This window comes from Echiichthys vipera (assembly GCF_963691815.1).
Source record: "Echiichthys vipera genome assembly, chromosome: 5".
Taxonomy (NCBI): Eukaryota; Metazoa; Chordata; class Actinopteri; order Perciformes; family Trachinidae; genus Echiichthys; species Echiichthys vipera.
Genome location: NC_139830.1, coordinates 5,894,810 through 5,907,174, shown reverse-complemented (window position 1 = coordinate 5,907,174; position 12,365 = coordinate 5,894,810). Strand labels below are relative to the sequence as shown.

The window sequence follows — 12,365 nt, the reverse complement described above, 5'->3', positions numbered from 1 at the left end:
TCATATACTGGATCAATGTAGCTTTGACTTTTTTCCCCAAGTAGCCATGTCTATGGCTTTGGTTTTATCCACTTTGTTCGGTGGCGATCATTTGAGCACCCATAGGGTCACTTAACCCCCTGCTGTTGTTCGGTGTCCCTCCAATACATTGTGAACCCCTGTTTATGAGCTTAGGGAGGGATGACTAATGATAGGTTCAGCCTGGCACACACACACACACACACACACACACACACACACACACACACACACACACACACACACACACACACACACACACACACATCAGCCAGATGTGAGCCATCAGCAGAGAAACACAAACTCACATGCACCCTCAGAATCATACATATTCCCAATTATTGCATTTCGTTATATATCATGCAGTTGTGTGTATGAATATATCATCACACAACCACACAGCAGTCCCTCCGTACAAGCCCCAGTGGAGTGGAACATATGTTTGCTCCCTCACCACTGGCGAAGCAGGGGGGGTTATGTTTATGAGAGAGAATCATTAATATGACAAAACAAGGCTGGCTGAGGGATTTACTGCACACACTGGTGCTGTCAGTGCCTCTTATCACTGTCTTCACTGCTGTTAGCATCGCTGTTAACATCCCATGAATCCTAAAGCCCTGTGACTTATCAATGTTTTATACGGGTTCATTTGTGTATTTTCTACCTGTGTCCAGTGTTGAAGGAAGTATCCAGATCCATTAAACACCTATTTCCTCAGGCAGCTTCTTACTATAAATAATGCTCATACTTCGACACAGTGTTATGCATGAGATGGAACATTTTTAGTTATTTTCTGGCGTTTTTGACTATTATACCCATTGGTTTGGAGTAGGCGGAGCATGGTCGGAAAGAGGTGAGGTCACATACTTGCAGTACCACAATGTAAACATACTCAGTTACAAGTAAAAGCCCTTCATTACATATTGTGACCATGCTAAAGTATTTAAATTGGCTATTATTAAGCAATAAAAAGAAATCTGGCTAAATTGCTCCAAATACGTTTACAGTTTTACAGTTTTTATGTTACAGCAGTAAGCATTTGCATGGTTAACGTTGTTTCATGATGAACATTAGCTTCAGCTAGGTAGCCAGGAAGTTGGAGAGAGGTAAAATTTCTTAGTTTTACCAATTTATTTAATGTAAAATGATGGGTTTGGGGCTCCGTGAATATTCCTTTATACATTATAACTTCAGATCTGTTATAAAAACATTTTAAAATCAAACTAATTACACTGAATAATGCGGATAATGAAGACAAAATAAAATAATATCGGGCGACATCATTGTGTACATGCATCTGATAAGGAAACTGAAAACTGTTAGGTGGTGGTGTGTCAACTACTGTATGTACTGTTCGGTAGCCTGTATGTACGGATAAGAATACATCATATTTAAGACGCTCAATTTATGTTTTATATGTACAATCGCACTAACTAAAAATAATAACTACTGTAGGATAAATGTAGTGGATTAAATAGTATAATTAATCACTCCAAAATGTAATGGGGTCAAAGTAGCATTGAATGGAAATCATGCATATTTACTTCTACCTCAGCTTCGTCCCCCATGTGTGTGTCTATATTGCCTTTTGATTCCAGTTGTTTATGTGTTTCTTATTTTCTATTAAACTTGTATCTGCATGTGTGTGTGTGGAGAAGCTCAAAAACAAATGGTATGCTATGTTTGTGTACTTGTGACTGGGAGAGATAAGGAAATGTGGAAATCCATTCTGCGTGGGCACGGCCTCCCAACTGTCTCTCTCTTTGTTGTTCAGTCTCCGTCTCCAGCCGACCACATGTTGGAGAGATATTTACAGCTTATTTTAATAGGATCATTTCACCATCATTACCGTACCGACCGGCTAATCCTATAAACCACATACTCATGCCTGCACCTTTGTCTCTTAAAGCGAAGCACTGCCGTGTTATTGTCATTCGAAGCTTAAAAACAGTGTTAGTCTGTCCCTTCTTCATCCCTCACCGGTTGTCAGTCAGACAAATCGAACAATTGATTGTGCAATCTGTTGCCTTCTGGCCTCCTGAGAGTATTGATGAGGGTGTGTTAAAGTGATGAATGGTCGGGTTTTTTTCTTCATGTGTGAATTAACATGAATTACTGCTGATAGATCACTGTTGGAATGATTAATTAGTGCAGTTTAGAGAACTGAGCATATAGTAAATGTAGAGATCAGAGGATTATTTTTCCATAGCAACACGATCGATGCAATCCATTGGGTCAGGTCAGACAGTGTATTACGTAAAGCACATTGTGACTACTGGTTACCGAACTAATTAATCTACAGCAATGAACTCCTGCCCTCAACTATCCAAACTTAACAATCATCTGAGAGGCTGCTGTAATAGTAGTAGATGACCTACTACCAGTGGCAGGGAGCAGGCTTTGACAACAACAAAAAGTAATGCAAAGTAATTTGTGCATTTTCCAATTTTTTATGCATGCGTAAAAGCAGGAGACATAGCATAAAACAGTGAATCTCCACTTCAGGAGGCAGATTGAGGTGGTGGATGGGTCCCAAAACACAGGACTTTCACCGAGGGCGAGCAGGGTTTGTTTCCCTGACGCTGTAGTTTATGTCCCGGATGTACTAAACCAAACCACGCCATTTAAAAAAAATTAGAACCAAGTGTTTATTCATGCCTATCCTAACCATCACCATTTGTAGACCAAGACCAGTTGTAGTATAAGTTTTGGTGCATAAACCTAATGGACACCAAAAGGAATGGTCACAGACTACTTCAGTCCATTGCTTCTGAGGGTCGACTTACGTTCACCGTTTCATAAGATATCATCTGAATTTTTGTGCAGAAACTGTCTCTCTTTTGTGCAGAGAGACAGTTTAATTTTGTGGACATTAAAGACACATTTAGTGTTTTAAACTACGTAGTTGAGGTTACAATGAGTAAGCACAATGCAACACATAATCAGAAATTCCCACATAGCCTCTGCCCATTACTAAAATCACTTGAATGAAGATTATTGAATCAATTCACGTTCATTTAGCAGTAAAAGCTTTAATGGGTATTTTGAAATGTCTTTAAAGGCGTACTTCAGACACATTTTTGGTTAAATTGTTCTAAGTTTTAAGCCCAAGCTGATTTGATGACATGATTAGGATGTTATTTTTCAACAGAATGCATTATATGACAGGTTTCACAGGCCAAGTAGCACTTCTTATGTCAGTTATAGTAAACACCATCTGTTCAGTTGGTGGAACGCACCTTTAAATGTTTCTCTATTAATAACAATCAAACACTTGTAGTATTGTCATATATTTGGTGTAGATATATGATTGGGAGTAAACATTATACTAAAACCATGCTAGCATCTCTGTCAGGCTGTAATTAGGCATTGTGATGTGTTGAACTAAATGCTAACATTAGCATGCTAACATGCATCTTAGTTTATTGTGTTATTAGCAATTAGCAATTAGTTTTTTAGGTATTCGGTCATACACCAAAGTATTGTACAAATTAAAATTTGACCAGATGATGGCACTAGAGGAAAATTGATTATTACACCATTATTATTACAATGCATCCTGTGGAGAGCATGACTGGTGTACTAAGTAGAAATCCATCCATTAGTCATTGAGGCATTTTAGTCAAAACCAAACATTTTCACCCACTATTCCTCTGGGGACCATAAACGACTGTAAAAAATGTGTTGTTGTTATTGTGTTGCCATTCCATCTAATAATCAAAGTTTGGACTAATTTCCCTCACCAAGGAAAAAAGATCAATGGTCTTAAAAGCAGTAATGCTATATGCAGATGATGGACTTTTCTACACTAATCTCCACTTTTTTTCCACTCTGTTGCCCCCTACTGTCTGCAGGGCGGTGGTGCACATCCAGGTCAACGATGTGAATGAGTTTGCACCAGTGTTTCGGGAGCCCCAGTACCGCGCCGCAGTGACAGAGGGCAAGATTTACGACAGCATCCTGCAGGTGGAAGCCACTGACCAGGACTGCTCCCCACAGTACAGCCAGATCTGTAACTACCAGATCACCACCAACAACACACCCTTCGCTATAGATCGCAACGGTGAGTAGAATAGAGAAAAAGATATGTTGAGAGCGTCCACAGGGATGCAGGGTTTTGTATTGACATGTCTGCTCTTTGACAAAGACATACGTCAGTACTTGCAACAGAGAAACCTCATTATCTTGCCTACATTTTTATAAAAGGTGTGTAACATTCAGTGCATCTAAAGCCGAAGTGTTTTTGTTGTACCCACTTTCCCTCAACCCTCAACTACATCCACAGCACTTCTTCTCAGTGATTTCCACATGTACAAAAACATCTTCACAATTAAGTTTAAGGTTTCTTGCCCTTCATCTTGTTCAAAGAGGATGTAAAAAAAACATTTCTCTCACAACACAGTGGTACTCTTGATCTAAAAATCCCATTCATACACACACATGCACTTTACAGCCACAGGAGATACACGCTCAAGCACTCCTACTACTCATACACATAATAGTACACTCAATACGTATTATGTTGCATTCACACCAAACACGAATGACTCGCTTCAGACGCTTGTATCGCGCCACTTGCTCACATTTGTCACATTTGTGATCATCGCTTCATTCCCGAACTGAAGCTAACCCCTGGCTCAGCCTACTCTGCTGTTGTGCTAAATGGAAAGTTATGCTAGTGCTAACCAGGGATCTGAATGTTTCTAAAAGAACAGAAATTAGCTCTCAGATGAAGTCTGTGGCTCTTAAAAGAGCCATTGTGTTGTAGTGATCAGACTGTCAGTGATTTAACCTCCGTAGCTGTGCAGGCTGCTGCCCGGTCTCTCCGTTAGATCAGACCAGCTTCACTCTGCAGTTACGGCTTTCTTCTTCTTCTTTCTGTTCTTCTTCTTCTGGATTTACGGCAGAACAGATGCCTAAAGGCACGTCACTGCCATCCACAGTGCATAGTTATATCCATTATATTATATCCACAGGTACAGACTGGTTTCCCCCAAGGACTGACACAATAGTGGCTTTGTTGAGCCCATAGAGCGCTTGGATGTCTCATGGAGAACCTCGATGAGACACTTCATTCGCGCCGTACTTGCCTCTACCAATTTGCCACTTGCATTTCTACCTCTGCTCTCGTTATTATTATTTTATTATTCATTATTACAAATTAAGATTGTGCGATTGTTAATCACACACACAAATACAGACATAGTGTGTGTGTGTGTGTGTCAAAGTCATAATTTAGTGCACACTTTGACTTGGGATTTAAACTTCTGGATTCGTATCGCTCGCACGCTTTTTAAATACAATTGTAGTTGCTCTTCTTAACAATCTGCCTACACATTTTTCTGTTTTTAGGAGACATACTGTAGATGCAAGGGACCTTGCTCTTTAGTTTTTTGTTGCTTCCAACTGCAGAGTGTTGCCCACTGCTGTGTCGTAATAAAAAGATTGAGTGGATGAGGTTAGGGCCAAACTGCTCTGTGAATGATACAGAAGGGAAGCTGCAGCCAAAGTGCTCTTTCTTCTCTCTCCCCGTTTGAAAGGGTCTCGCGCGGCCATTGACCGCTGAGGAAAAGAATGTGAGAGCTCTTGAACTCAAGAGCACCTGAGGGAGAGAGGGAGTAGATGGAGGGAGGAAAGGAGGAGTTGGCTGTGAGGGCGAGTAAGTGCTATGCGAGGATCAGAGAGAGAAGGAGAAAGGAAACTGTCGTGGAGATAAACAAGACAAAATGGATAGAGCTAGTGATATTCTATTCTATTCAGACAAATTCAAGGAAAGCCTCCGTCACCACTGTTTAACCTGCATCAGGTTCTGACTCCTGCTAGCTCTACCCAGGCACTATCCTGGGACCACACTCTGGCGCTGTAGGAGACGGCTGCCTATCCAGTAGCTCACCGGTTTTTAGCTCTTTTACCTTATTTTGACCTCTGATTGTGCGCTTATATATATCCTATGGATATTTCCAACTTTAAAATGCCAAAAAGAGCCAGTTTACTCAATTACGAGAGAAAGGAACTGCTAGCTCTAAGCACAAAGGGACGAGCGGGGATACGACACCCCATCCTGGGGGAGCTCGGGGGGAGGAGGTAATAAAGAGGACAGAAGGGAAGGAGTGGGAGCCACTCACTGTGCAATTCATAATCTACTCCTACACACCTGGACACTTATCTTCTTCTTCTTTATTGTGCAATAACTTTATCCACCACTTGAGTGCAATCATTTAATTGCTTGCTGCTCATTTCTGTCATATACACTCATACATATTTTATCTTATACATTTCCTCTACATTTAACTTATCTGATTTAATTTTCCGTGAATTTTATTTGACCTGTATTCTTACATCTACCTCATGTATATATGACTAAGAGTTTATTGCTTTCTTTTAATTGTTTTTTTACGTAGCAAAAGAGCTGCTGAGGTGCTTAATAAAACTAATGTGTTTAAAAACACATCACTGATTGACACCGTTACACTGCATAACCACTCTAGTTAATTCTATGTCAATCCCTCATACACCCTGCTTCAGTAAATACTCACTAGCACATCAATTCATTAGTCCGCAACTGAAAATAGTCCCCAAGAACTCCTCTTTTCCCTCATGTTTGAGAAATGTTTGTAAAAAATCTACAATGCTCAGCTTTACAGTACATTACATTAACTGTATTTAGTTTATGCATTTGGGTACAACCCCAAAAATTAGTACACCAACTTTAAGAGTGTCTTGATGTGAATGGGTAACTTGTTCCACCATTTTGGAACCAGGACAGCAAGCAGGCATTAATAAATAGATAGATAATCAATGTATTTATGAACCAGACAAGACAGGCATGGGTCTTTCGTTGACAGTATAATAGGCTACCTATACTGCCGGCCTTATCCTTCAAACAAAGACCAGGGTGTGTGTGTGTGTGAATGTGTGTGTGTGTGTGGAAGGAGCGAGATAGAGGGTAAAGTAATCATTTACACACTGGCCACTCTTGCTTGCAGTCACAGCACGCAAAGCCTGCTGACATGGATAAGTTGATATAGTAATTGAAGGAGTGGGGATATTAACCTCCGTCACGCAGTAAGGTGTGAGTGTGTGCGTGTGCATGCAAAAAAAAAAAAGAAAAGAGCGCAAGCAGCACAACAGATGAGGCAGCAAACAGTGAAATAGGATGACGCTGCAGAACAGTGAGAAAATGGGGTGCATTGAAATGCAATAGGAAGGTGGGAAAGGGGAGAACGAGGAGGGAAGGAATTATACACAAGCTGAGAGGGAGACAGAGAATGGGCGAGGAGGAAGAAGGGAAGCCGAACAATACCGTCCTCACATGAATTACATCTAATCCTCCCACTCACACGCTTGTATTCAAATATACCTCATTATCAACATTCAGCTGCCTCTGCACCTCTCTCCCCACAATACAGAAACCTCAAGAAGAATCGGGGTTGTAATATAAGTCGCAATAACTCAGCCAGCTGCGTTCCAACTCACAGCCAATAAGGGCCAATAATGTCTCTTCTCAACCCTTTAAACACTGCACAAGTATTCTCAGTCAGGGTACCCCCTCCCTGTCCAGGCCTGGCTGCGCGTGTAGCGTTGGCATCTGTCTGTAGTGGAAGACTCATCAAATATTAACAGACACATTAGGTTCACAAGAGTTCCCTTCATGCACTCTGCTCGGCGAGAGATGAAGATGCTGGTTTGGTAAATGGGTCGCGGTTACCAACAAAGCAGGAGACTCTCACTCACTGAATGTGGTCCGGATGCTGATTGTACTGTAGAGACAGGTGGGTTATTTGTTTCTTTTAAGGTGCTGCAGCATTCTAACATCACAAAATCTTTGCCACGTTCACGGTCATACATACTCACATCCCGACTGTGTGGAGTTTGCATGTTCTCCCCGTGTCTGCGTGGGTTTTCTCCGGATACTCCGCATTCCTCCCACCATCCAAAAAACATGCACGTGTTAGGTTATTTGATGACTCTAAAATTGCCCTTAGGTGTGAATGGTTGTCTGTCTCTGTTCGTCTCTATGTGCCCTGCGATAGACTTTGGTCCTGTCCAGGGTGGACCCCGCCTCACGCCCGATGTCAGCTGGTATTTGCTCCAGCGACCCCGACAGGGACAAGCGGTTGAAGATGAATGAATGAATCTGCAAGTTTGCTTTCGTAACACAAAATAGGAAGTGGGTCAAATTCACTCATTTGACTTGTCGTGAATGTGATTATTTCAGATTGTACAAAAGACTTAAAAAGGCTTAAACTATGACTTCTACCTTAACCTGAACCTTAAAAATAGAAGAATCGCCAGCAGAATACTCAGAAGACAACCATACATCGTGGCCGCGTTCATATTCAAGTGTTTGTAAGACTTGTTCTCATGTGTGTTGGAATTAATGGTGTGTTTTAGTTGGTTATAATCGATACAGCGAAACCCAGGGTACCATTCTTCACTCTACACACAATTATTCTCTGTCAAAACAGCGCACTGACATTACCCACAATGCAACTAAACCACCGCCAGATAAATCATAGATTAGGGTGTGTTATGTTATCAATAATGGTTGCTTATGTAGCCTCAGGCCTCAAGCTGAGGTATGGAACAGGCAACAGAGGTCTGGTAACTTTCTGACTCAACACCTCCAGGTTTGCACATTTAACCCCAACCGATGCCGATTGCCTCAGGAGATGAAAGCTTTATGCTGTTTGTTTTGTCACATATACAGTAGTACTTGCTAATACCTGTAAACTGACATTGATGTGTAAACTCCCTTTTGACAAACAGTATTTGTTATCTTCAGTGAAGTAACACCAGGGTGGTGAGGGGAGCAGCAATACCAGAATCTCCATTGCATCAGGAAGCAACAGGGGTTCAATGGAAACTTGGTCTTAATGTTGAGCAACATTAGCGCTATTCAAACCGCTTGTGAGATATGGAGGCTACCTGTCCTGTCATCCCAACCATGATCTCATTTGTTACAGTGATTATATTAAGGCATCACAGTTAATTTGACAATGATATATAATGATGCTTTAAGATTTAGATTAAATAACCATTACTCCTTTAAGCAAACACACACACAAACACACACACACACACACACACACACACACACACACACACACACACACACACACACACACACACACACACACACACACACACACACACACACACAGTTTACTGTAAAGGCAGACAGGCATTCATACACAAGCATTCATAGTTATCTAATAAGTCAAATAGGCGCACAAGGCTACATAGTAGACACACTTTAGTGGGACTGTTAATACTCACTATCCTCAAGGCAATTCAAAGTGTAATCTAAACTTTCAGAATTGGTTTAGTTTATACTAAACTCTAAAGTAATTTGTCAGTAAAGAGAAAATAAGTAATCAGACTGAAGTACAGCTCCATTAAAAATGCATTTGCAAGTTGAGAGTAGCAATGAATATGGAAACATGTTTGTTGCACGTTGCTACAATAATAGTACAATAAAATAAAACTCATTTAGCCGTAAAAGCTCACGCAGCCGTTTTATGACTCCATAAAGTCTGTCTCCGAATCTCTGGCGACCGGATAACTCTCTTCTATTTGTCAGACACACATTTGGGTTTGGGTTATTTACTACAGAATAAAAGGTTTGACAAAAACATTACATATTATATAATAACTTCCTGAACCACTCCTGATTCCACTGTGCATTAAACTAATTGCCTTATTTGGAGGGATGAGATTTTAAACTCAATGGTACATCAAGTTAGGACGCACTCCCACTGTCCGTCCGTACCGTGCCCCGGGCTTTAGGGTACTTCCCCCCCCCCCTCTCTCTCTCCCCCCGACCCGTTTGTACTCACACTACCTGGGCCTCGCGCGAATGCTTCTTGCTGTCTATACGTCATCACGCTGTAACACGTCCCACGGATTGATGGACGTCATTGCGATGCGTCGCTTTGTTTACAAATCTTTCCACAGACCTCTGAGTTTTTGTGCGTCTTGTCGACTGTTTTTGAATATTTTCATCGACCAAATCTGCAGTAAACACTCCTCACACACACCTCCGCATCACACCAACGTGAACCTTAGCGGCCATTGTTTTAAATGTCCGCGCATGGTCCGTCTTTTTTTTATTTCGTTTTTTTCTGCTTTTTTTCTATGTCCGAATAGGCGCACAGGAAATGACGCCGTAGGCCTCGTGCTCGTGCTCGTGCTTGTGCTCGTGCTTGTACACATGGGCACGCTCATGCTCGTACATGTGCAAACGTGCTTTACAAAAGCCCACCTCTCCCAAACGGTCCCTGGCCGCTAAGCAGGCCGCAGCTAGGCGGTGCGGTTGCACTCACACTGGTCAAACAAACTAGGCTTTACCCATAAAACCTGTCTGGGCACGGTACGGATGGACAGTGTGAGTGCGCCCTTAGTTGTTAAAGCATGTAGACCTTACTTTATGAATAGGCCTGGTTGACAGGTAACCAGTTAATGAAGGAAAAACATCCATATGAGTTGCAAACATGTATGCTTGTAAAAACAAAACACTCCTATCCTACAGTATATTATAAATGTGTTTACTGAAGAACTGCCACTTCGCTGCCAAAACATTTCCACATTGAAAAGGCAACAGAGCCATGACTGAGCTGGAGATGGCACATGATGCCGCTGGATCATGTGTATGCTCAGCCTGTTTTCTTTCCCAGGGTGTCAAATACTGCTGTTTTGTCACGCCCCAATCACCGACGCACACGGCTTACAGCTGTAAACCTGTTTGCGGTGACATTAGATGCTCAGAGCAAGTGCTTCAGGATCAAGACTGCCAAACGCCCTGTAAGAGGGAAGGTAGGGATGGTGGATGGGCGTCACTTTAGTTATGTTACAAACGCAGTTATTTTAACCCCACCTATGATCTTTCCCTAACCTTAACCAAGTGGTTTTGTTGCCTGAATCTAACAATGTACTTTTGTGTGATTTCACATCATTAACCACGTGTTCCCCGTGTTTAAAAAAGTGGCTTTAGTGGAGTGCAGTGTGTTTGACACAAAGGGCTACCCAGTGCATTGACAAGTGATTCCAAAGGGTCCTGACAAAACAGCAGTATGCAAAATATGCTTTTGAAAGTTACTCATTGTTGCATTTTTACAAAAGGCTGACACAAAAAGACATTAGTTTCAAAATGTTTGGCTGGTTTATCAGAATCAGAACAGAAATACTTTAATAATCCCAGGGGGAAATTATTTTTGTCGCAAACTCCAGCTATACAAACAATCTATTAACAACAACAATAAATACATACAATATACTATATATTTGGAAAAACAGAAGTATAAAACAGTATATAAATAATATAAAATATCAATTTACAATAGTAATATACACAAAGTAGTACCGTAGTAATGTCCAAAAGAACGGATGATCCGTGGTTGAGTCTGAATTACAGAGAGGGGGTGACAGACTCTCCAAGGGATGCGTTGTATAATTTAATGACCACAGGCGGGAAAGATTATGTAGATTATCTGTAATTTCTCACTTACTTAGGTGATGTTTTAGTGCTGAAACTAAGAGACATTTTAAGGTTAGGACTGACATTCCCTTTATTTCATTTTATCGGTCCGTTAGGAGCTACTCTCAGCCTTTGGAGGAATGCAGAGATGGGATCCTAAAAGTGTAGCAGCTAAATGGAATTCAGCCTTGATTAATTTCATTATGTGCACCTGTGACTTTCCGTTACGTGTCTTCTGTGACAAAGGCCTATCACCCCAGATAAGAACCGTCGAATCCACCGTAATGAGACTAATCATATTCACCTTAATTGCCCAAATGAATTCCAGGTGTTGGGTTTTTTGCTAATGGAAACTAAGTACTGAAAGAAGAAACTATACCTGCACAGAATAAGAACCTGTTTAAAGAGGTAAGCAGAAAATGTTGTTAATTGACATAATTTTAGCTAATTTTAGCTTCAAAACTTCAAACGTTACAATGTGTGGCTGTATGAGCAAAAATGGCTCATCGCAAAATGTTTCCATTATGTGCTCTATATAAAGCTGGACCACGCAGCTCCACTTCCTCCCACTGTATAGACGTGAAGTCAAAATATCCCGGACACATGATTTTGGTTACAGGTTGTTATTTTGCAATCAAAGCCTACGCAGTTCGGATTGGGCTGTAGAGTGATGCTATCAAAGTTCTGTCCAAACTCCCGCCGAGTCCATCACAGCTGTCAATCAATCAATGTTTTTACAGCCTCAAATAATGTAAAATGAAACTTGAACAAACATCAGTCTAATGTGAACTACTCTAAATGATAGAAACCATTCTTGTGAAACATTTATTTGAGGTGGACTGAGATTTTAGTTAGGCCCATGTCCCATCCG

General features: G+C 41.2%; 1 protein-coding gene across 1 annotated transcript in view; it reads left to right on the top strand.

Annotated features, from left to right (window-relative positions):
• The window catches only part of LOC310947466 (calsyntenin-2-like), a gene marked incomplete at its 5' end in the record, with an annotated part of 259,328 nt that overhangs the window by 153,746 nt on the left and 93,217 nt on the right, over positions 1 to 12,365 (top strand). Inside the window, one exon of the mRNA XM_083914254.1 lies at positions 3,873 to 4,081. Within this exon, the coding sequence (XP_083770380.1) occupies positions 3,873 to 4,081 (209 nt within the window). The remainder of the gene's footprint in view (positions 1 to 3,872; positions 4,082 to 12,365) is intronic.